The 26,368-nt window shown below is 44.6% G+C and overlaps 1 protein-coding gene across 4 annotated transcripts in view; it reads right to left on the bottom strand.

The window, feature by feature from the left end:
• Positions 1 to 26,368, bottom strand: part of WWOX (WW domain containing oxidoreductase) — a 941,967-nt gene that overhangs the window by 413,847 nt on the left and 501,752 nt on the right. The window contains exon 9 of one of the 4 annotated variants that reach the window (XM_055305710.1): positions 21,330 to 21,762. The exons of the other annotated variants lie outside the window; for them this stretch is intronic. Within the exon in view, the coding sequence (XP_055161685.1) occupies positions 21,640 to 21,762 (123 nt within the window). The 3' untranslated portion in view covers positions 21,330 to 21,639. Of the gene's footprint in view, positions 1 to 21,329; positions 21,763 to 26,368 lie in introns of those variants that run through there. 4 annotated transcript variants of the gene reach the window in all.

Genomic DNA, 26,368 nt, shown 5'->3' with positions numbered 1-26,368 from the left:
GAGTCCTGTCCCAGGTTCAATGTCCTCTCCACATAGCACTACTGGTAGCCAGGACTCTGTCTACTGCTAGCAAAAGAAACTTGGCATAAGTAAAAAAACAAAAAACAAAACCCAACTACGGGAAAGATAGAGGCAAGTACACAGAATTGCAGGAAATAGTTCGGGAAGTACAATAGCAGTCTCAGGGACCCCAGAGACTGGCACCTTGGACTCAGGTCTTGTTTGCACACACACACACACACACACACACACACACTCACTCACACACACCCCCACCCCTCGTCGCTGCATCTCTCTCATGCCTACATTATGCAGGATGGCTGAGGGATGAGAACATATCCACTGGCAGCTCCGGGGTGATGTCTTTGTATCTCCAGGACCAGACGTGCAAAGGGGCTTCTGCTGAGCCTCACTGTCCACATTCCACGGATACACTCTGAGGGGTCTCTCTTGAGTCAAATGCCCACATCTGTGGCTGAGAGCCCGTGGCCACATGGTCTAACTGAAGTAAGAGGGAAACAAATTCTCCAATGGAGATGCTGGTCTTAGGACAAGAAGGGGAAAACATGTCAGGATGAGGAGGGCTACAGAGGCCCTCCACTCTGCTCAGGCAGGCCTAACCCGTGGGTGGGTCCATGCTACCCACACAAATGATACCCAGGGTCCATTTCTACTTCAGATCCACCTCCGTGACCCTCATTTTACAGATGGAAAAACAGTATCTTCTGTTTCCACACAGCTATTCTGGACTAGCTCTGTTCATGGCCCCATGCAGCTACCACAACAGAAGGGAGATAAAACCACAGCCTCCCGTGGTGCATAGAATCTAGGGCTGAGGGTCTTACTAACACAAGTAACTCGCTTCTCCATCAGTTTAGCCACCATCCCTCAGAAGAAACAAAAGGTAATACTGTGTATCTAATTATGATCACACAAAAGGGGACTTGGATCCAGCGAAACCACCCCTTTCGGTATCAGTGGAGGGTTGGCAAAGGCAGAGTCTGGGAGCAAAGGGCAAAGAGAGACTAAGAGTTCACATATGAGCCTTATCCCCATTAATACACGTCCACTATGGGGACCTGAAGTAGATTTGTCTGCCGGCGCTTGGTTCTAGAAATAGCTAGTGATCAGGCAAGTGATCCTGCTTCCCTCTTTGTGTACCTGCCTGGAAGCTCAGAATCCACCTTTATCTGGTTTACAGGCCCTTCTGACACACATTTTACGAACTAGCCTTGGTCTTGATTTTGTGTTTTTCCTATTCATGTGTTACCTTTCCTTGATTTCCCTATTTCCCCCCACTTTTATTACACACTTGTTGGGCACTCCAACTGCAAAAGTAAATAGCTCTTTCCTGTATTTCCTCATTACATTTTCTTGATGCAACTACATGTTTGAGGTGAACGTGATAACCACTATGCTACGGAAACTGGCCCCAACTACATGTTTAATGACAAAATGAAGCTGACTGGACCAGGTTGCAGGGAGAAAGCCCTGCATATCTAATGCAACCTCCATTTTCCCATGAAGGCTGTGTTAGCAGCTGTGGGGAAACCAAGGCTGGTGTGTCTCCCATCTCCCTGTGTGCAGCTGTTCTGGAGACTAGCCTGCCAAGAAGATTTGCCCAGGAGTTAGTGCAGTTAATAATCTGATGCTGGGAGAGAGTGGCATGGAACAGTCACAAAATCTGATGATTTGTTTTTCTCTCACTTCATCTCTACATGGAAACACTCAAAATAAGAATAAAATACAAAATAGGATAACAGATCCCCTTAAGAGAGCCCTCTGTTTATGCACTAATCTTAACAGAGCTAAGTAACAAAGCACAGGGTGGATGGAGAGGGCAAGCAAAAGGGTGCAATGTTAGCAACAGAAACAGAAGACAAAACAAAAGACTGCTGGAAGTTTCCAGATAATCAGAAGTCCAAGGAGCCCCAGATATCACGGATGTCCCAAGCTGGCTCTGATGCTAACAGGTGCTCCCAAGACAGTGTGTTCCTCAAGGGCTCACACCATAGCTAACCCATGCTGAGGTGCCAGAAGCAGACCCCGGGTTTGGCATAAAAATGAGATATAGCATTGGCGGAAAGATGGGAGTCTCTTCCTGTGCAAACCACTGGGCACCGTGTTAAGTGCTCTGCATGCACCATTTCATTGATATTACTGGCTCCATCTTTCAGATGAGGTGAGATCAGCCATGGCCATGTTGGATATCCTATCTCAGAATGACGTGATGCCAAACATGCTGAGCAGAGAGGCCCAGGAATGATGGTACCATGCCCTGATCTTTGTGCAATCCTGCCATTTCCCTGATGAAGCCTTCTCCAAACACCCAGCCACCTCATTTCTTTTTTTTACTCATCATTTGCTCCTTCATGCCTTCATCCATCAAACACGCACGGGCTCAGGTATGGTGAGAAATATCAGGACCAAAAGGCTCACAAGGCTATGTCCTTCTCTGAGATGGGATGTTATATATTGCAGTCAACTTGTGTCACCCCAAATTATACACTGAAGTCCTGATTCCCAGTACCTGATTATTTGGAAATAAGGTCTTCGCAGATGATCAAGTGAAAATGATATCATACTGGAGTAGAGTATGCAACCTCTTTGGGGCCTAATCCAAAGACTGGTGTCCTTATCAAAAGGGGTAATGGAAAGGAAGGTGGGCATGGGGTTGGGGTGACTGGGTAATGGGCACTAAGGGGGGCATTTGGCTGGATGATCACTGGGTGTTATGCTATATGTTGAAAAATTGAACTCCAATAAAAAATAAATAAATAAAAATAGAAGCTTGCGAAAGAAAGAAAGATGATAGATAGATAGATAGATAGATAGATAGATAGATAGATAGATAGATAGATGACAGAGACCCACAAGGAGAAGGCAGTGAAATGACCTGGGCAGAGACTGAAGTGATACATCTCCAAACCAAGGAACACCGAGGACTGCCAGCAACACCAGAAATTGAGAAAGGCATGGAACATTCTCCCTGAGAACCTTCACAGAGAGCAAACACCTTCATTCAGGATGGCTAGGCTTGAGAACTCAGAGAGAATGCACTTCTGCTGTTTTAAGCCGCCTAGTTTGTGGCAGGCTATCAGGACAGCCCTGGGAGTCCCAGACAGGCCATCCAAGGCAGAAAGTACCCGTAGAACACCTACTATGTGCCCGGGCTCTTCCCTGGGTGCTCAGCCTCTTGAGATGCAAAAGGAAACAAACAAAACACACCGTTACCCTTGAGAAACTCTTAGAGGAAAGAAAGGGGGTGAGTTATGTCTGGAAAAATCCATACACACATAAAAGCTCATCAAATCATTTTCACTGCTCCCCAGAAAATGTCTCCTTGAGGGGGCAAGAAATGGTTGTGTAATATTTATTCAGAGCTTACAGAATGTGCTTTTCAATCCCAAGGGCAATGAGATGATTTCGATGTAAGCCGAGGGGGAACTGCATGGAAATGCTTTCCCAGCTCCGAGGATGTTCATCATTTTGCTAGGGGACTTCACATGAGTGGGTCTGCTTGTCCAAATTCCCCAAACCAAGGGGCTTTGGCCCACCCCACTGAATAACACCCCACTGAATAACATGCTGATAACTCGCATAATTTGTTATAGAGATGATATTCATCGTGGGTACAACATGCTAAAAACTCTCTGCTTTAACTTCTGGAAAAAGGAGGCGCATGAATGAAAAACAGAAAGATCATTCTCGGGAGTTGTTCCTAAAAGTTATGTCCCTGAAAACTCTCTTGTTTTCAGAGAACACAGGAAAAGCTAAGCTGCACATTATTGCAGTGATAACAGAATCCAACCATTGTCTTTTCTCAATCAGGACTTTGTTCATTGCTGGTAACCAGAGCCCCAAGAAGAGTGCCCAGTCTGTGGCAGGCACCTCCTAAAGATTTAATTACAGATTATAAATGAAGGGTGTGTTCTGCAACAGGGGGCTGTGGCAAAGACAGGTTAGATCTTCGCCAACCCCGTTTCCCTCTTGGACATCCTCAGTTCTTGCCCATAGAATGAGGGTGGCCGGGAGGCATGCTGCTTCCAGGCCTGGCCCATAGGACACCCCTCATGCTTCCACGTTTTCTCTTCCTCATCTTCTGCTGAGCCTGGATGAAAGGGTACCTTGCAGAGCCCTAGGGGGATGGATGGTGAAACCTCTGGAGAGAGAAAATTCAGGTGTCCGAATGACCCACAATAGACTGTGACCACAACTATGAAGAAACTCTCATTATATTAAGGATTACATGTGAAACCACTGAAACTTTGGAGTTTTCTGTTACATCAACCAGCCGACTCCGATACAAGGAACAAAATGCAAATCCCATTCTTGACCTTGGCAGAGATGGAAAAGCAGTAAGTAACTGTCAGGGGTGACCCCAGAGGGCGTGCCAACAGCCAGATTAGCAGAGATGCTGTTGGCGTAATTGAGAATCCCTGAGACACAGATAAGGCAAGGCTGGCGAGGGGTAGAGGGAGGTCCAGGAGAAGCAGGAAAGACTAAGATGGAAAGAGGGAAATGTGCAGAAAAGAACAAGGAGGCAGATTTATCTTCTAGTTTATGTTCATTTATAGCCACAGCCTGGCACGATCCTGGCTTTGTACAGTCACCCTTACCTCTCCTGCCTCACACCACATGTGGGAAGCTTTTTAGCAAAGGCCATGCTGACAAATATGTGAGAGAAATGGGAAATGAGAAAAGACACCAAAGCTTTCTTGTTTCTATGTTTTACGGCGCTGGGTTGTTTAAAAGCTTCCCAAGTGACTCTAACATGTTGCCTGCATTGAGAACCACTGCTGTAGAGTGAACTTGAAACATAAAGAAGACAACAAGGGATGCTTCAGTCCACAGAGCATCTGACTCCTGATCTCAGGGTCCTGAGTTCAAGCTCCCCGTTGGGTGTGGAGCCGACTTAAAAAATAAAAATAAACAGGGACATCTGGGTGGCTCAGTGGTTGAGCGTCTGCCTTTGGCTCAGGTTGTGATCCTGGGGTCCTGGGATCGAGTCCCACATCGGCTCCCTGCAGGAGCCTGCTTCTCCCTCTGCCTGTGTGTCTGCCTCTCTCTCTGTGGCTCTCATGAGTAAATAAATAATTTTTAAAAAATAAATAAAAATAAAAATAAACAAAGAAGAAAATAAGTGTCTTGCAGCGACAAAGAAGGCTTGGTGATCCTAGAAGGATACTCAGCTCTTCTCGTCTGTTAAATAGCACAGTGGCAGGGCAGCAGCCCATCAGACTGGCTTTGCCTTTACCTTTCCTTGCTCTCCCCTAGACCTTACAGACAGAACCTAGTTTAGCTCAAGTGCACATAATTCCCAGCTTAAGCTTTCTTGCATCAGTTTCTGTCCCTTTGCTTATTGTTGAAAAGACTGTAGTTCCTTTAGATCTTGCTCCAGTTACCACCCCCAGCTCCTGCTAGTCTCCACTACAGTGACTAATGATGGGTCCCTGGGGCCATCAGACACACACCACAGCGACTGGAATGCTTCCTTGCTTCATGTTCCCACTCTGCCCTACGAAATAAAATATGAGGTTGGACACTTGTCTGCCACTGTTTGTTGGTGCCTCCTACGTGCCAGGCACTGGGACAACTGCCCTTTACTTTATAGTCACGTTCAGATGTTATCTCTCTCATTTGCTCCTCAGATATCTCCATGAGTTAGACACTGTGATTATCACCACTGTCCAGATGAGGAAAGTGAGTGCAAGAGGATTGTGTAGAACTGAGCTAAGTCATGCCAGTAAGTGGCAGAGCTGGCCCTGGACCGCAAGTCTGCCTGACTATAGAGTCAGTGGCCATGACTCCTCCAAGAAGCTGCAGTCAGGATGTTTGTCCCCTTGCCTTATGCACATTTGTACTCATGCCTCGTCCATCACCTCTGCTGGAAAGACAGTGCGTCCCGCACAGCCTGCTTCATCAGTCTTTTTTTGCAAGTCTAGGTGTGCAGAAGCTGCTCAGGAGATGTTGAACGAATAAATGAATGAATCCTTCTAAATTTTAATGGGACTAGAGTCTGTATAATCATGATCTCAATCAACACACGTGAAGAAAGATAAAGTACTGGCCACAACTGCAGTTTCTTGGGCGCCTGGCTGGCTCAGGTCATGATCTCAGAGTCCTGGGATCAAGTCCCGGGTTGTCAGGCTCCCTCCCCAGTGGAGAGGGGCTGCTTCTCCCTTTGCAGTACCTTTTTTTCTTTTTAAGATTTTATGTATTTATTCATGAGAGACACAGAGAGAGGCAGAGACACAGGCAGAGGGAGAAGCCCGCTCCTCACAGGGAGCCAGATGTGGGACTCGATCCCCAGAACTGGGATCACGCCCTGGGCCAAAAGCAGACGCTCAACCTCTGAGCCACTCAGGCGTCCCTCCCTTTGCAGTATCTTGATTTAAACGCACATATGCATATACACCCCAACATCCAAAATGCCACCTTCTAGAGAGAAAGCGGCTGGATCCTCATTTAATAGTTTACATAAATAGCTCCTTAATAGGCAACAAGCAACTAAGGTCAGTCATATATATATATATATATATATATATATATATATATATATATATATATATATATAGGTTTACTGGGATTATAGTGATATCAAATATTCTAGCTTCTATACAGATGTTCATATTTGCTCAGTATGCCTTGTTCACTGGGACAGAAACTAGGGCCTCTTATTTGTAGGAAAGGAGAAGAGAATATCTGTGGAGCACCTGCTCTGTGTCTGACACTGTGTATACCTTCTCTCATCAACCCCCAGAACACCTCTGTGAGGATGCTATTGGCCGCTCCATATTTCAGAAAGGGCTTGGGCAGGGTAAGCTCGTTCTCTCATGTCATGCAGCCAGTGAATAGTGGAATCAGGCTTTGAACCCAGGTCCTTCCAGTTTCGAAGCACATATCCTTTCTTCACAGAGCGTGTGAAAAGGAGTGGTCAGACTGCCCTGATCTTAACATGTGGGGCTTCTAAAGAAAAGAAATGCTCTGTCTTCTCTCCCCGATGCTCGGAGAACATGTGGTCAGTCCGATAGCTGAATGACACCTGTCCTCAAACATCCCCATGCAGCCATAACAATTGCTATCACCATACATATTTTTTAACAAGGACTTAGGAATTGACCAAGTGAATGTAAAAAGTATTATGATATATTTAAAACCTGGGGGGGGGATGGGAGAGAGAATATTGAGAAGAAAAAAAATCATTCTTTTCATTATGGAAAAAATACTAATTTTTTTTTCCACGTAGACACAGGGCATATAAGTTAGACATGATGAGCTGTAAGATATTTATGGCACTTGCCAAGTGAGAGACACAAACCATGTGGTTCTCAAATGAAGAACCACAGTTTAAGGAGATGGAGGGCTAAGAGATTTATATAAATATACATCTACGAGTGATCACCGATAAACTACCCCAATCACACAGACTAACAGGACTCAGGCACTGGCAACAGTAAATCCAAAAGCTGGGAGGGAGTTCTCCTGGCACTTCCTCATCAGGTATCCTGATGGCTTTTCCGCCGCTGGAGACGAGCTCTGGGTTTCATTCTGAGAACTGAAGGGGATGTACTTATCTTTCGGTTAGGACCGAATTAATTTTAATGCAGCTTTGTGGCTCCTGTTTAAACAGCTGTTTATTCTCTCCCCAAGAAATTATCTAATGTGCTTTTGGAGGCAGCCACTTGGACTCTGCTTGTATAACAGTCTTGGAGAATAACCCTAAACCCTGCAAGAGACAAACAAGCAGAGGCCAATGGAAATTTATAGAGTAACCCAAGCTTGCAGAATCATAAAACTCGGGTGTTTTCCTTAATATAGTCAGAGCCTCACAATTCAAGGGTCAGGAATTTGAAACATTGGCAGGTTTCCTACGACAAATATGGTGGTCTGAAATCCTAAACATCTGGCTCTAGTTCTCAAAGACACTTTATAATATCAGATCCTGAGGTGGAGTGACTGGTTCCTAAGGATTTTTCTAGAACAATGGTGGCATTTTAGAAAAGGAAAGAAAAGAGGGGAAAAAATGAACAACAAAACATTGCAGATTTTAAAACATAAAGTGAGGTATAAGGTGTGTGTGTGTGTGTGTGTGTGTGTGTGTGTTAACAGATATGGCCACTGGCAAACAAAATTTCTTGGGAAAAGAAAGAAAATAATTTAGAAAGAGCCATATACCTGTCAGGCTCAGACTATTATTAAGATTCTCTCCGTCTTACACTTGCACATAATCTTGAAGTCTATCAGACAAATCACAGTGGGCCTAGAGTCTTACTGGTGGGGTCTAAAAGAAACACATCAATTTTCGAACACTAACAATTTTAAATTAGGACAAGAAGGAATATTGTTAGTAATGCCGAGAAGCAAGAGGGAGGCATTTCAACTTGCAGAATAACAATACGATTAAATTGAAATCGTTGTTTTCCGAACACAGTCATTTTATAAAATGTACAGTAACGCTTTTATATGTAAATTATCTAAACTCAAAAAACCTTTCACTTTAAATTGAATTGAGACTAGCTAAAAGTAGAACACTTTGGTGAAAACGTGCTTAAAATGAATAAAACTGCAAAGTGAAACAAATAATATTTTGCAGAAAAATACTGCAAATAAATGCTCGGTTTTTCTTTCCTTTTTGTTGTTGTTATTGTTTATTTGTTTTGCTTTTGATTGATGGGTGTTATACTAAGAGAAACAGATAAAACTCCTGCCTGCAAATTCATTTTTAACTCTGCTGCCTCTTAAAGTTAAGTGATATTTTCCAGTTGGTAAATTATAAATGTTACCAATACATTTCAGAGGAGGGAAGTATAGGTGAAAACATTATGAGCCAGTGTAAGATCGGACACACTCATTCATTTGAATAAAGATGCTGATTCCAACATGTCTTTTCAATGCATCCGGGGGTGGGGGGGGCTCATTTGCTTTGTAAAAAGTATTATTTAAAATCCCTCTCCTTTTCCTTAATTAACAACATGCATATCCCCCGAGTGACATCTCATCTTGGTGCTCTTCCTTGGGTGACTGTTGGAATATCCGCAGACTTTTTCAGTGCTCAGGTGACCATCTCCCCAATGAGACCATGTGCTCTTTTAAGGTAAGCTTGGTGTCTTTGGATTTTTGCTCTTTCCCTGAGCTGACACAACAATCTGATAGAAGATTTAGTATATGGTGGTCTCCTGAGAACAAATGCACAGGGATGGTTGGCGAGAGTATCAGGAAGCTGTCAGAATAACCCCTCACCCATGAGCAGTCCCCCTGTGGCGATGGCCAGCCAGGTGCCAGCTCCTGTGCCTCACAAAGTACAGGCAGAGACTTTCGAGAGGAAAAGTGGTTACTCACACAACCAAAGGTTGGAGGTGGAGGGGGCTGGATCTGAAACCAGGTGTGTGTGATGGGAGGCTCATAATCTTAACCAATCCCCTTTAGATCTGCTGGACAGGAATTCTGCTCCTCCATTTATCCCCTACTCTATAGTGTCTGCTACCTTACAGAGCTTAAAAAAAAAATGTATCAGTTCAAGTTATTTCAGAAGAATATTCTCCTTAAGTCATGGACCATGACCATGCACCCACCCTATCTCCTGTTCTTCGGCTCAGCTCCTCAGTTCTCTCAAAGCCTTGTTTCATTTTTCCCCCAATTCAATCAATAGAACAATTCCTGGCATAGAGTAGGGGCTTGAGAAATATTGTCACCCAAATAAATAGTTCCTTCACACACACACACACACACACACACACACACACACACACACACACACATCTGCAGTAAAACTGGGAGTCTCCAGAGCTATAGGCCTTCTCCATCCAGAGTATGGAGAGAAGCAGAGAATTTCTCAATGTATGTATTCATCAATTTGTATCGTGATGAATACTAAAAAACATGCTTTCCATTCAGGTATAAGGAAAACAGGGGGGTGCTACTCATCTAGTTTTAAAGTCTGACTGCGACTCTAAAGTTGGCAAAAAAGAATCAAATTCATTGAACTCCAAACACTGCAAAACCCCATGATAACTCCTGAGCCAGTTTTTTTTTCTTTTCTTTTCTTTTTTTTTCTTTTTCCTTTCCTTTTTTTTTCTTTTCTTTTTTTCTTTTTCTCTTCTCTCTCTCTCTCTCTCTCTCTCTCTCTCTCTCTCTCTCCGACACTACAATAATTCTTTTATGATGGTATCCACTGAGAATCCCTCATGGAATTTCTCTTAACATGGAGATGCATATGGCCTCTGTGGTACAACAGCTGCATAACTACATAATTGTTTACAAATGCGCAAAATAAGTACCCAAACCAATAAAAAATAATAACTCGGGCATCCATAAAGAAGAGATTCTATAAACATGCAATGGCCCATACTTTCTCTATAAATAACTGTGAGGCAAAAATACAACCACCAGAACCCCTTATTTCAAATCCCTTTCCATAAAGTAAATAGCGTTGGCAGTCTGGCAGGCTAATACCATTGTGCTTTCCCAAGCGAAAATACTTTTTTATTAACATTTATCATTTAGGCACCATTAAAGGAACTGTAGTAAAAGTGGATCCATTTACAATAAGTCACTCGGTGTTGAGTCCACAATATTCTGAATATGTTTCAAACCAGCACATGGCTTCCTGCCATCACCAAGGAGATAGGGGTGCGAGGGGTTACAGAAAGGAGAATACTAATACGAAGTGATGGTGAGGAGGAAGGAGAAGAAGAATACAGATCCTTTTAAATACGTTTCCAACTACTGTCCAACAAAATCCTCCGCGAGACCTGCCAGAGACCAGCCCTAAGGAATTCTGTACTGAAGTTTCTAAAGAAGCAATGAAGTCTTGCTTCAGGGCTTCAGGGCTTCTGCCGGGAATACTCTCCCTTTCCATTCCACCTCCTCAGTCTGTCTGAGGAAACTCCTATTCACTCATCAAAACACAACTCAACCATCTCCTCTTCCAGGAAACGTTCCTAGTCCGATATCAGAAGAGGGCAAACCATGCCCTTCGCAGGGTCCTCTATCAATGTATGCGCTCAACACACAATTGCTGATCACCTACCAAGATCCAAGCACTGTTCAAAAGGCACTAGAGATATAACAAGGAATAAGATGAACAAAAAGCTAGTCGTCTATAACTACATAACTAAGTAGGTAGCATAATATCCGCTAGGATTATATTATTTCCGGTTCTATACTTATGCAATTATTATGCTATGTCTCCCAGAATAGACTATTGACTACTGTTTCTCTATATTCACTTGGTTCCTCAATTTAACACTGTCAATTGACTTAAATTAAATTTTAAAAACCACATGAACCATCAGCATGGTGTGGGTTAAATGCTAGGCCTATGGGCAGGGATTGTATTTGTACAAAATACCTCTGCCCTCCAGGAGCTTAGAGCCAATGCCTGGGCAACACCGCTCAGATTTCCCCTGTATATAAGGATGCCTGTCATATTGGATCAGGGCTCACCAGAAGGACCTCATTTGAACTTGATCACCTCTGAAAAGACCCTATTTCCAAATAAGGTCATACTCTGAGTTGTGGGAGGTTAGGACTTCAACTTTGTCCTTTGGATCTTTATTTGGGTGACACAATCCAGCCCACAGCAGCAGAGCAGTGTGTTGGGGGTGGGATGGGAGGCGTCGGTGGTAAACAATACAGTAGGGAAAGGGCATGTTGTCCTTTCCCCAAATATCTGGGCTGGGCCCTGTCTCCTCCACTTACTACCTGTGACCTGGAGAAAGTCTGTACCACGTTGTCCCTGTTTTCTCATCTGTAAAATGAGAAAGTTATTAACACATACCTCAGAGCTAGTTAGGAGGATTAAATGAGCTAACTCAAGGATAAGGTAGATGAGTAGTTGATGGACTTAAGAGCTTCCCCCCTCCCACCTTTTCCTTTCTTTTAGACATTCCTCTTGCTGATAATGTACATTAAGATGTATCCTCTCTGAGAACACAATATTTCTTTCTCAAAGCCATGCAAAACCTCCTGCAGCAGACATCTTGGTTGGCAACCCCATCAGCCTTCTCCCTTGCAGGGTTCCACATGCTTACCCAGCATCCTTGCAGCCCAGGAGGCCATGTGACAAAGTACACATGTGAATCAGACATACGCAGAAGTCACTTGAGGGATTCTGGACAAGCATTTGCCTTTCCTGATGAAAGGGTCAGACCCAGCTGGTACCATTCCCTTCTCTTTCTTCCCACCTGGAACCCAAATGGTATGCCTAGCACAGTGATGGCCCTCTAAGAGCCTAGAGGAATGACCTAGAGAATCACAGGGCTAGTGACCCAGAACTCTGACAAGTGTTGAGCTGCTGAGCCAGCTGAGTCACTGCCAGCAACTGCCTCCCTCTGGGCTTCTTATTAAGCGAGAAAAGACAGAGCCTTATTTGCTTAAGCTAATTTTACTTGTGTTTTCTCTAACCTGCCACTGTACTCACTCCTCAGTGATAAACCTTTTAATTGGTCTCCGTGTTCCCAATCCTAAAACATGATGATCCATTCTCCACCTGATAACTATGGTGCTGGCGTGAGTCAAGTCATAATATGTCATACATATCATATGTGATATATCAAACATATCATATGATATTGTATCGTGTCATATCAATCTCTCTCCAGCTGAAAACTATCCAGTGGCTCCTTACTGAAACCAGAATCAGGGGACTCCTGGGTGGCTCAATGGTTGAGTGTCTGCCTTTGGCTCAGGGCCTGATCCTGGAGACCCAGGATCGAGTCCCGCATCAGGCTCTCTGCATGGAGCCTGCTTCTCCCTCTGCCTGTCTCTGCCTCTCTCTCTCTCTCTCTCTCTGTGTGTGTGTGTCCCTCATGAATAAATAAATAAAATATTTAAAAGAAATAAGGAAAAAAAGAAACCAGAATCAAGCGTCCAGCCCTCTCGTGGTTTACAGGGCTCTGTGAGATTCAACCCCAGCCCACCTCTCAGCTTTCACCTGGAACTTGCCCCTTGATTTATTCTGTTCTAACTCCACTGAGCCTCTCTATTCCCTCAAACATGTCAAGCTCCTTTCCACGTCTAGAGGTCTCAACAATTATTTCTTCTGCTTGGGACACTTCTGCTATATCTTTGAGTAACTGGCTCTTTGTCATCCTCCGTGTCACTCCTAGAACAGTGCCCTACCCAGGGAGGACTGTCAGGACACGATTGGTGAACAGAGAGCAAATCTAACATTCATTAGCACAATAGTGTGACACAGCCACATTGTGAAAGGGGTCCCCATGGAAGAGTTTTGGGTTTATCCAGCTACCTAATGTCCATAATTTGTTTGCTTTTTCCCACTTCCCTCCTCATTTCACCAAGTACAGTCTCCTGGAAATAAAACCTGGAGGTGTGCACATGTGTTTATCCACCAGGCCCTCCTACTTGGAGGTCCGGCCGGAGGTGACCCCCTGCTCTCTAAATCCCAGACCATAGGTCTTTATTTTTTTCATACTACATTAATATTGGGGCCCGTGCATTAGTCTGCTAGAGCTGCCATAACAAAATACCCACACTGAGTGGCTGGAACAGCACAAATTTATTTTCTCATAGTGCTGGAGGCTAGAATTCTTAGGTCAAGGTCTTGGTAATTTTGGTTTCTTCTGACGCCTCTGTCTTCGCCATGAGAATGACCACCTTCCCACTGGGTCCTCACACCTTCTCCCCGCTGTGCATTGCACACCTCGTGTCTCTTTGTGGGTCCAAATTTCCTCTTCTGAAAACACCAGTCAGATTAGATTATGGGCCACCCTAATGGCCCCATTTTAACTTCATCACCTCTTTAAAGATCCTCTTTCCAAACGCATTCACAATCTGAGGTAGGGGGTAAGGGCTTCAACCCATGAATTTGGGGGAAACACAGTTCAACCTAACACAAGTACCAAATACGCAGCCTCGAAGGACAGAGCTTTGCTGGTCCGGTTAGCAGGAATGTTCTATCTCTTACGGCTCACACTATGACCCGCGTAACTGTCATTCCTGGCAGTCTCTCTCTTGAGATGGCTAGGTAATATTTTGTTATAGAAAATTTCAAACATAGCTCACAAAAGAGAAACTAATTAAATGAACCCATAGTCCACCAAGAACTACAACACTGCCCAATTTTGAGTCGTTTACTCTGCTCTTCAACTGCTTCCTCTAGATTATTTTAAAGCAAATCCCAGACATCTCACTGGTACATTTTTCAGTATGTCTAACACAAGATGAATTTTATTTAAAATATTATCATGCTTATCAAAATAACAGTACTTTCTTAATACTATCGATTACCTACTCCATATTCAGATTTCCCTGATTGTCCCAGAAAATTGTCTTTGATAGTAGGTTCATTTAAATCCAAATCAAGACATGCTTCACATATTGCATTTGGATGCCGTGTCTCTCACGTCTCTTTTAATCCATGCAACATTTTGAAGTCAGATACACATTGTCTTCGCACTCAGAGCACTTTCTCACTTAAGACATCACGGCAGGGCATCCATCATCCAAGATACAGGAGCCCAAGAGCTCTGGCTCCCACGAATGGGAGGGGGGTTCAGGCTGCTTCTTCACCGAGCTCTCACAGATTACAGATGATTTAATGTCCAGGAGGGCAGCTGCTGAAAGATATGCTCTTTCTCTTTCCAAGTGAGCTTTGTTCTGAATTTGGATTAATTTAAATGGCGCGTGCACAGAGGGAATTTGTAAGATATGTTTACGGAATAATTGTGATCAATACTCATGCGTTTATAAGTGGGAGTGTGTGCGCAGTAGGCTTTGAGGAGGCTCCTGTGTGCTCACTCTTTAACGGTGATCAATACTCATAGTCAATCACCAACAGGGGAATCGGAGCAAAACATTTATATTCAAACTGTGCTGGGTCCCCTTATGGAAGGTTCTTTCATTTGGTCGGTTAGTCGCAAATACATTTATCAGACAATGTTATACAGGGATGGAACTATAAAAACACATTTTTAAGCATTAAAGGTTTATCATTCCGTCATCTGTTCATACTTTCATCACCAAGATCTTTGGGGCTGGTCTTTCAAACTATTATTCCTGAACAGCTGTATGCTCTAAAATTGATGGTCTTCTTAGTTGATAGATCCACAAAAAAATTGTTAAATATTCAACAAAGCTCTCAATGGCTGCAGCCACCCAGTCTGAACATTTCCCTTCAAAGCATATATACCAGTCTGATAAGAGCCTCTTGCTCTTATATGTTGAAGCAATTATTCAGTGCAGTGATTACTGAATACGCCCCACAACTGGTGCATTTCTTCAGAGGGGATAGTAATATATTTTAACATGTGTATACCTGCACGTCACTTTGAACATTACAATTTCCATGTAACACTGGAGGATTCATGATATATTTGTTTCTCCAGCGTACAAAGGCCAGACTAGCATGAACAGAGCTGGGCGCAATTTTTGGCTAATTTAGCCAGTTGGCTTTAAAGAAACTCTTGAAATACTTCCCTATCGTGACCCTCCATTTTCCAAAATCCCTGTTGAGTGGTCATTAGGTCCTAAAATCCAGCCTCGACAAGCAGATTAGTTACTTGTGGCCCAGATGTCAGTGAACGCACAAGCAGAAAATAAAATCGTGCAGAGACAAGCAAGGCACGTGCTCTGCAGCTTTAATCACATCAAGAGACTGGGGTGCTCAGTGGTCCCCCGGGTGTGGGCATCCAGGAGGAGAGATGTTGGAAGGGCTCGGTGGGGCAGTGGGCACGTATGGCGGGGAACCAGGCAGAAGCCAGAGCAGCCGTCCCATTTCTTGAACATGCTGCTTCCAGAAGCGTCTCCGGGTGGTTACCTGTGTATGCAGCCTGGTGGCTCTCCATGCCATCTGGGGAAATGGGTCCCCGTCTGCCCCAACTTACAGGCCATTGGATGATATGGCAGTTAGATGTGGACGAAACACCTGTTCTCGGGCTCCAGGTGGGAAGGACATGGTCCACTTGGGGTACAGCTCTACGGGAGAGCCACTGCTAGGGAAACGAAAGGTGTGAAACTACATAAAATGAACAACCGGCAAGGACGCAAACTGTCTCTTGGGAAGGGGAGGCCACGCGAAGCAAATCCCTTGGGTGTCATCACTTGTTAGGGGGGCGACACGGGAAGGGCACAGCAGCACTTTCCCCTGGCAGGGCCGCGCAGGACACGCACGTGGCTGGAAGATGTTTCAGGGAAGGAAAGTCGGGTAAGACGAGAGGGGCTGGGTCCGAGATGAGCAGAAGGGCTCTGGAGAATCGGCACCTGGGGGCGCGGACCCCGACGGCCGAGCGCTTGCACCAGGCCGGGCCTGCTCCCCGGGGCCCTGGGCGCCCAGCGCCCGCCGCCCTGCAGGCCCTCCTTCAGCCAGACACCGCCAACACGCTGCTCTCTGTGATCACTGCTTAGCTTAAATGAGTTAATCTCATTTTCCAGATGAATTGTTATTTTGTCTCCCGCAGGCTGTGATTACCGGATAAAAGTATTGTGTTAACAGGAGGGCTGGGGGCTTTGGGCGCCGCATCCCGCGCACATGTAACCAGCTCGGCTCCGCTCACCTTTTCTCCCCTTTCTGTGTTTAATGGGGTTAAAAGAACGGGGAGAGGAGTCGGGGAGCTGTGGAATGACACTCGGGGCGGTAAACCTTTCAGATGAATTCTGGCCCCTCATGAGAGGTCAGAGGGCCAATTTATCTTCATGTTTGGAAACACAGTTTATAATCCTGACAAAATTTAAAACACATCTAGGGCAAAAGAGACGTGCAAACGACACCGAGTTCTCGACCCTTCCTTTTTCTGAGCTGCTCTCGGAGCACATCAGCTAGCAAACAGCTCTGGGCTGAGGGGCCACTACCTGGAAAGCATTGTTGCTGGGATGCTGTCAAAGTTTGTTTGCTTGTGTTTGTTTATTTATTGAAGGAAAGCCAAAGCCTGGGTTCTCCCCTCAAGGAGCTTTATTATGCCTCTGTGACTGATGGTAGGTAGCATCATGTCTCTCTTTAATTTTTAAAAAATTGCTTCGGAGTGTAGACAGTAATATATGCCATCGGAGGTGCAGACTCTGGTCTTAAGCCCATCCCGCACCTTCTTTAACTCTGACGTTTTTGGCAAGTTGCCTATGTCCTTTGAGCCTCAGCCTGGCATCTGGGAAGGGGTAACAATCGCCCCCAACTTTCAAGGTGATTGTAAAAATATGCAATAAAGCACGCAAGCTTTGAGCAGGTGCCGAGTGTTTAATAAGGAATAGCCCCAAAAGGTATTATTTCCTAAGGTAGTTACTGAGTCATAGACTTGATACCAAGACTGGGTGGGAGAGCAGGGAAGAAACAAAAAGAGGTCATGGGTGGGTGCTGGATTTAGCAAACAAAAATACTGGATGCCTAGTTAAATTCTAATTTCAGATAAACAACAAATAATTTATTGGTATAAATGCAGCCCTATACTAATATATGTCCTATAGTATAATGGACTATACATATACACATACATATATACATAGAGTATATGTATAAATACTATAGTATAAGTATGTCCCAAAGATTGCCTGGCTACATTTATAATAAGAAACTATTTGTGTGTGTGTGTGTGTGTGTGTGTATTTATCTTATACTATAGTGTGTACACACACACACACACACACACACACACTATATATATATATATATGGTATAAATATGTCCCAAAGATTGCATGGCTACATTTATACTAAGAAACTATTGGTTTATCTGTGATTCAAATTTAATTGGGTATCTTGCATTTTATCTGGCAAGACTAGCTAAGGATTTGAGGTCAGAAGCCCAAGACTGAGTCTTCCTTACCAGCTGTGTAACTCAGGGACAGATACTATAATTTTCTGAGCCTCAGTGTCCTCCCTATGAAATAAGGCTAACTGTAAAAGTCATACCTGCATAATTTACAGAGTTGTGGGTAGAATCAAATAATGTATGTGAACACGATTTGTAAACTGCAAGTATCATTCCTTTTTCATTTTTTTTTCTTGTTCATTTATTGCTTTAGAAGAGAAATAGACTAATGTGCAGCTAATTTTACAGAGGGGCCTGGGGCCTGATTAGAGTATGGAGGAGGGAATCTTTGTCTAAGGCTTCCCTCTATAGGGAAGGACAGGGTGTCTTCCCAACCACACGGAGGGAGGGAGGGGGGAACGCCTCCACGCTACTGTGACCATGTTGGCAGCAGGCAGCCTGGTAGAGTGGTGTTTCCTGTCAAACCTACAGTGGCATGTTTCTGAGTGTCCTTCTCAAGGATGGTCTCCGACTAGTGAAGTCTGAAGTGGATGCTTCCCAATGAGAGGTGCCCCAGATTCCCATATAGAAGCTGCTGAGGATAAAGGATGTCTATATTCATTATTCCTTCCTATTCTTTGAGATGGTGATTATAATCTGGGGATGCTACATGCTTCAGAATGGAAAAATCTTGACATATTCTGAGCATCTCCCAGCTTTGACTATCCTGGTATAAATCCTAGCTTCACCACCCTCTGGGTGTATAACCCCAAACAACTTGCTCCATATCCATGAACTTCAGGAGACACAACAGGAACCATCGGGTGGCCCAGCTGACTGAGTTGTTGAGGATGTTATGGTCTTCTGCACACATGTGAAGCATGATCTCACTGCCCTCTTTCTTGGCTCATGCATTAGTACAAAGTGACTGTCTTTTAAAATGTGGGTGAACACAGCAGCCACTGAACCCCTAGTTTATCTCAGACACTAGGGATAAAAGAGTGCCAACTGCAGAATATGGGGGAAGATGTCTTCCAACATGCAAAGCTTGGGCTCTACTGACTTTGGACATTCCTAGCACCCATTTCCCACTCGACTCCTGACACAGCAGTGGAATACTGGGACTCACAGACCCTTCCAGTGTAAACATTCCAGAGTGACCTGAGGAGGAAGCTGCAAAGAATAGCCTCTGAAGATGCCTGGTGCCTCGGGTGTGGGTGTTGTGTCCAAGAAGTCCAGCACTACGGGCCGGTGAGGTGGCATGGGCACACACTCATCACCCATGTTTTATACACTGTGCACCTGTTTTCATATATTTGGGTGTTTTATACAAATGTGGGGAAAAAATTAGAGATTTTTTTGCATGCAGGTAAAGTCTGACTATGGTAGTTTTTTAAGATATTTCAGGAATGCTTTTGGTTTCAGGTGAGTAATATTCTGAATGGAGTGAAGGGTGGAAGGAGGGTGAGGAGAGTAAAATAAACCCCTTCACATCTGAATGATCAGAATCAACACGGCAGCAAGGCTTTCCTGACAACCCAGGATGTCAATTACGCAAACAATTTGTTCACAAAAGGACATAAGTTTATCTTCTGTTTGAAATATTCGATGGTTTGCATGGGATGTGTCTTTTAGGCTACTGGGGAGCTGATAGATTCACTTCTAAAGGCAGTCTGTGGGGATGCCTGGATGGCTCAGCGGTTTGGCGCCTGCCTTCGGCCCAGGGCGTGATCCTGGAGACCCGGGATCGAGTCCCATGTTAGGCTCCCTGCATGGAGCCTGCTTCTCCCTCTGTCTGTGTCTCTGCCTCTCTCTCTCTCTCTCTCTCTCTCTCTCTCTCTGTGTGTGTGTGTGTGTGTCTCATGAATAAATAAAATCTTAAAAAAAAAATAAAGGCAGTCTGTATCTCAGCACTAAAGGTGAGATCCTGGAGACCTGGGATCAAGTCCCGTGTCAGTCTCCCTGCATGGAGCCTGTTTCTCTCTCTGCCTGTGTCTCTGCCTCTCTGCCCCTTTCTTTCTCTCTCATGAATAAATAAAATCTTAAAAAAAAAAAGAACCTTCTGAGAAGTTAGATGATCCCATTGGTACTCTGTGTGAACACAAGTCACAAGGGGGACGAAGGCTCAAGAGAGGATGCTCTTTCTGGTACACGGAATGCCATATTTCCATATCTGGAAAAATGTCTACTATGGGGGGAGATGGGACCAAGCACTGTGCCAGAGAAACGCTTCAGAGACACTCATTTCTCCAACTCCTTCCCTTAGCTTCTTCCTGGCTGACAAAGGAGGAAGTTGGGAAAGAGAAACAAAAAGAATGAAAGAGAGAAAGGTTGGGGCCCAGAGACAGCCAGAGAGACGCAGCCCTTGACTCTAGAGGAAAAACCTGAGATGGAATTGTGACACCCAGGATGTCCCCAGAGAGAAGATTCTGGAAGAAAACACTTAATCCAAGGGCAGAGTAAGACAGTGGTATAGGTGCTTCTGCCTGGCTCTGGGAAGAAATAATAAATGTGTCTGAGGATGCCTGTGTATGGAAGTTAAAGGCAACTGTATTCAAAAAGCTGCCCTGATGGTCTGAAAAAGAATACAGGGTCAAAGGAAGCAAAAGTTCATAAAAAACGGTACCATATGTATTGAAAGTATTTCATCATCTGCTAATCTTATTACATGCTATTGAACTTTATTAAATATGGGACTTCAGTGGAAAGTTTTAAATAAAAATATACTTTGATAAAAGAGGTGTGATTGTGTTTATGGTCAAATAAGGGAAAATTCACATTCGAATTTTTCAAAAAACTACCATCTCTGGCTGCTAAGTATATTCCACTGCATGGAACTTCTTGGAGATGCAAACCTATGTTACCCATTGCTATATGCACGGCATGTACACCATCCTCTATACTCAGGAAGTGTGATTTAGAGAATAGATAAATGAATACCTACTCCTAGCAGTTCAGGTTCTTTAATAAAGATACACTACCACCACCTGGTGACAACATACCAGAATTGCAGGAATAGGGTTTTTTGTTTTATTCTTTGTTCTTGTTTTTTAATGCTAGTGTACACAGAAGCAGTATAATCTGGTGGTACATATGGCATTACACAAAGTCACCAAATGCAAAGAACTAGGAGCAAGAAAGCAAAGAAATATTAAACTGCTTTGTTCAGGTGATCTCAAGCAGTATCAGCTTTTTCCAGTCCTTTCCTGTCATTTTAAGTATTCACTTCACAGAATCTTCCCATATTTTCTAGACTGCACAACTACAGGCTAACAACAGAGCCAGAAACAAGTTCTCACGTTAGCTCAGGCAGCCTGGAAGGGGGAGCAGAGCTTGATTGACAGCTGACAAACTGCGGATAGAACAAAGAGAGCGGCTTCATCCGGGACACTGCTGCTTTTCTATGGCCACATTTGCTTTTCCTTGTTTTCATATCCTCTCAAAAGAAGACCCTTTGACTCTTTTTTGCTTTGTTTTGTTTTGTTTTTCATATAGACCATGTAGTCAGCTAGGTCCGGAAGCTACAATGAATATAAAGTACTGGGCAAAACAACATTTGATAAATGTAAACAATATGCATAGAGAAAACCTCTCAGATGAAAAATCCACATACATTTTTAGCGGCCGGCAGCCTGAATGCAAATGGCTTTGGAAAATATAAGTGGCTGGCTTTTTAATATCAAAGAAATCACAGCCTTTTCTCTAACACTAAAAACACTGCTGCACTAAAAAGAAAGAACTAACTAAATAAACTGGGCGGCTGATTTTCAGCACGCAAAAAGTCACTGCCTCTGCCGTCACCTTAGGAGCAGTTCTTGTACTTCTAGAAATGTTAAATGGGTGGTGGGGGAGTAGGTCAAGTGAATCAGGAATGCTGTATTTTTAAGGCTCCCCCTCAAAACCAAATGCACTTCCTGTTTTAGAGGAAGAAGAGGCAATTAAGAAAAAAAAAAAATCAAATGAAAGACTTCGCCCAGCTCACAGATGAAGCCCTGCGATGTCAGTGCTTTGGAAATGCTCGGCTTCGGTGGCTTTCCAAGGCAACGCGCGGGCAGTCTTGCCTGAAAGAAAGGAGTCAATAGGGAGAAAATAAATAGAGCATTTCCAGAACTCACCCAGCAGCTCGGAAAACTGTCTGCTTACTATTACACAGTTTTAACATTGTCATAATCATTTTCACAGTAAAGATACCCTTCCTGCAGTTTAGACCAAGAATGCATGACTAATTTTAACCACTTGTGCAAATCTCCTAATGGAAATTTCAAACAGCTTTTATGGATTAGGGTTTTGTAAACTGTAGGGACAGAGCGGCCACAGATACCACAGGGCGGTGCTCCTCACACCAAGCTGTGGATGCCTAAGGAGTTCCCGAACAACAGTGGGCGATCACGGTACCCCACAAGCTAGAGGTCTCCTGGGCACCACGTGCAGTACACGTCATGCGTGTACAGTTGCTACAGCTGAGGGTCATTGACGTGCAGACAAATGGTCGTGTGCTACCATTTCAAGATGCACCAGTAAGTTCTGGAGGCGAGCAAAGTCGAGAGGAGCCCCCCTCCCCATATGATCTCCCCGAGTTGGAGAGATACAACCTCATGGTGGTTAAAAAGAAAATCTCGAACTGCCCCTCTCCATGACCATGACCTGAAGGGCATTTCGGGGACTGACCCCTACGGCTGGGAGACTGAAAAATCGTGTCCTCCTGCAGATGGATAATTTCGATAGCTGCACAAAAACGAGAATCCACTCAATGCCACTGAATTGTACACTTAGAAATCATCAATTTTATGGTGCCTATATTTTAACACAATTTTTAAAAAGTGAATCAAGTCCGCAAGTCCAAGTCCCTTTCCGCTGAGATGGACTATAGTCGTGGTCACACGTGTAAAGAATATTCTGTTATAACTGCCTCTTTGCCCATAACTGTGCCAGAAACTCAGAGCTTTAAAGAAAAAAAAAATTGAGGCAAATTCTTCCCCTTTAGGTGGTCAAAGTCAGTGGGATACTTGGAAACATATTTTTGTTTTGTTTCCCCCAATGCCCAAATTCAAGCAGTTGGAGTTTCTGGGGCTTTTTAACCTCCTTCATGGAGATTCTCACTTTTACCTTGTCAGCAATTTTCACAGGAGAGTTGGGGGAGAAGCAGAAGTCAAGACAGGAGGCCAACACAGGAATCGGCTGCCCGGGTGACCAAGGGTCCTTATGAAGCACAGAGAAGGAACAGGCTCTTGTCCGGAGGGAGGAGTGAAGAGATGTCCACCCTCCTGCCTCCTCTGCCCTCTGCCCTCTGGGTTCTTGACTTACCTCGTGGCTAAAGTCAAGGCTCCTCAGCCCTCAGCCTCATACCCCATCCTTGGGGGAGCCTTCTGGGATCCCACTAATCCCTGCAGGATCTGACAGTTCCAGAGGCTCGCCTTTCAGACGGATCGCCTTCGGGAAGGAGGCAGAAAGTTCTAGGCTGACTTGCAAAAGAAGCTTTGGGGCAGGTGTTTGCTCCAGAAGCCCAGGACTCCAGCGGGTGGGGGTAGGGGGAAAGCAGGAGCACTGTCAAGGCATCTGGTCTCAAGGAACCCCACACTGGTCCCTTTCTCCACAGTGAGTGGTGGGATGAAAATGGGACCTGAGAGGGCAGGAGCTCTGGAGTAAGAGCCTCCCCTGACCCCAGAGCACACGGCATCCTCTAAACTCGCTCTGAAAATGTGCCCACAGCACATCTGATTCCTCTTCGATATCTTCTTGACGTTCTCAATTCCTTTTCTTTCTTGCCTTTGGCTTTCCACCCAGAGATGAAATCGTGTCACCTGCTCGCCTACCAGCTCTCCCTTTGCCCTGTTCCCAGGCCTTCCTCTCCCATTTCCTACACTGGGGTGGAGCCACCACGGAGCAGGGCGCAAGCTGTAGCCTCAAATGGTAGCTCACATCCCATTCCACGCCACACGGCTCATGTTGCTTGACTAGGTCCTGGACGGCCTTAACCGAATTCTTGGTTTATGATGTGGTTCAGACACACGAGCTCGTCCTCTGGGTTTCCCAAGTCTCCCGTGGGGAAGGGAGGAAAGAATGAGGCAGGTGCTGGGAGATTTGGGGGTGGAGAAGGAATGAGAAGTAGACCCAGGCTCAAATCGTGGAGCTGCCACCTGCCATACACCATCAGACCTTCAGCTTCCTCATATGTCAAAGGGGACGGGGGAGGGGAGGCGGTTGCTACCTGGGGAGACTACAAGGTAAGGTAACCAAATAATCATGGCAAACTGCTGTGTGGGGCTCATCGCACGCCAGACCCTGTGAGAAGTACCTTATACAGCGCTGCAAGTTTTATTCTCTCCGTCACCTGAGAGATCAGTACTGGCATTAAAGATGAAGAGATTAGGCACAGAGAGGCTGGATCACTTGCCCAAAGCCACACAGCTGCACATGACAGAGTCTGGATTCAAACCCAACAGCCTGACTCCAGGCCATGTTCTTCCCAAGTCCCTTACCATCTACAGTGGCATCCATTTAGGACCCTTAACAAATACCAATCCCTTGCTCCTGCCTTTTGAGATTTTTTTTTTTTCACCATAGTCCTTTGGGTCGATTTTCAATAAACTTCAATCCTCTGGGTGTTGTGCTGCTTAGATTTCTTCCATTAGCTGGAAATCATTCAATAAATATTCATTAAGCACCCGCTCTGTGCCAAATACCAGGCTAGCAAAGGTCCCTTCTCCAAGTCCTGGCTCTCGAGGCTGAGGCCAGTGTGACTATGAGGTGTCTGTGGTCAGGCCCACTGCACGACCGGAAATGCCACAGAAAATACAAGCAGGAGGCGTAACTCGGTGGTGCACTTAGGGATGGTTGTCCTGCCTGTCAGAGGGAGACAAGAGTGCTGGCGTGGCCCTCCCTAGGCTCGTGGTTTCCTGGTCCCTGGGGCCTGGTGGGTTTTTTACCTATGCTGGCTGCAGCGACCAGAATTTGGCCACATTTCTGTGAGAGTCACTGATCCACCAACTAGTGTGTGCCAGACAGGTGACCCTTGGACGGTGTTTCCCAATGGGGGTGTTGCTGCCATCCTGAGGAAGGACATTTCTCTGTTGTGAAGCATGACCAACACATCACAGGATGCTTGGCATGCTGTCTGCTAGCCACCTCCACTCCTCCACAGAGAAGGAGCTTGGTCATCTTGGGCATTAAAAATGCCAGAGGTGAAGGCAGGGGCGAAGTGCCACCCTCAGTGAAGAACCACTGTCTTAGAAGATGTGACTGCAAGTCAGATGGGCCTATCATTCTGTGGTCTGGAGAGACAGAACATATATGAACTGAGTGCAGAATTCCATCAAGTTCAGAGGTGACTTAAAGTTGGCTAGAAGGTAATTACATGTAAAAGCCTGAAGAAATGCAAACCTCAATTAAGTAAGGAGGGTGTGGATGTCAGTGAGCAGAGAAAACAGGTGATCTGTCCTCTTTCAGAAGCTGAATCATTGATAATCATTGTGTCTATAGAGAAGTGGTTGTCCTAGAAGCCCAGGTGTCCATGGGAAACCAGGTCACATCTCCCTGGTTGTGAAGAGATCTCAGTATGTTGAGAAAGCTGTCCTGTAAGTTACATGGCAGGGGAACCCCAGTACTGCGTGGTATGACATCACGTTTCCTTAACACACAGGCAGTATTTAACCACAGGAAAACTAACATATAATCATGCATGTTGTTCTCACAACCACCCTATGAGATACGTACCATCATGATCCCTTTTTTTTTTTTAAGATTTTATTTATTTATTCATGAGACACACACAGAATGAGAGAGAGAGAGAGAGAGAGAGAGAGAGAGAGAGAGAGGGAGGGAGGGAGACACAGGCAGAGGGAGAAGCAGGCTACATGTAGGGAGCCCGACACAGGACTCGATCCCGGGACTCCAGGATCAGGCCCTGGGCCAAAGCTGGTGCTAAACCGCTAAGCCACCCAGGCTCCCCATCATGATCCCTTCTTAAAGACAAGCAGAATAAGCACAGAGAAGCTAAGTTACTTGTCCGAGGCCACTCAGCTAGATTTGGTGGAGACTAACTCCAAACTCAGGCAGCATTTGAACCAAACATAAAAAGTAATTTTCCTATTTTAGAGTTAAACATAAAAACATTGACATAATGAAAACAAGAGAAACACGCTATCCTATTGGCATATCCTCAAATACATGATATATTATGAACCTGTAATGTTTTAATTTGGCCTTCAGAAGCAGAGGTTGGCAAACTGAGGTCTTTGGGCCAAATCTGGCCCACCAGTGTTTTTATGAATAAAGTTTTATTGGAACACAGCCAGATCCATTCATTTAAATATTATCTGTGGCTGCTTTCAGACAAAGGCAGACTTGAAGAATTGTGACAGAGACCATCTGAACTGCAAAGATGGAAATACTTATTATCTGGTCCTTTACAAAAAAAGTCTGCCAACACTTGTTCTAGGGGTAGACATTAGCCTTGTAAGTTTCTATTTTAAATATGCAAATGGCAATTGCTACAGAATTATGATGGTAAGGTGAAATATTACTACATTTATACAAGCCATCAGAATATTAGGAAAACTTCAGATTTATCATGTTTGCAATTAAATTGATTAGATATATACAAATCACATATTCTCGGGAAGCTTGTCTGTAATAGCACTTGAGAAGGAAATCAAAATAGTAAATTCA

The sequence above is a fragment of the Nyctereutes procyonoides genome, unplaced genomic scaffold (assembly GCF_905146905.1).
Source record: "Nyctereutes procyonoides isolate TBG_1078 unplaced genomic scaffold, NYPRO_anot_genome, whole genome shotgun sequence".
Taxonomy (NCBI): Eukaryota; Metazoa; Chordata; class Mammalia; order Carnivora; family Canidae; genus Nyctereutes; species Nyctereutes procyonoides.
Note: the sequence above shows the minus strand (reverse complement) of the source record. Positions and strands in the feature narration are given on the sequence as shown.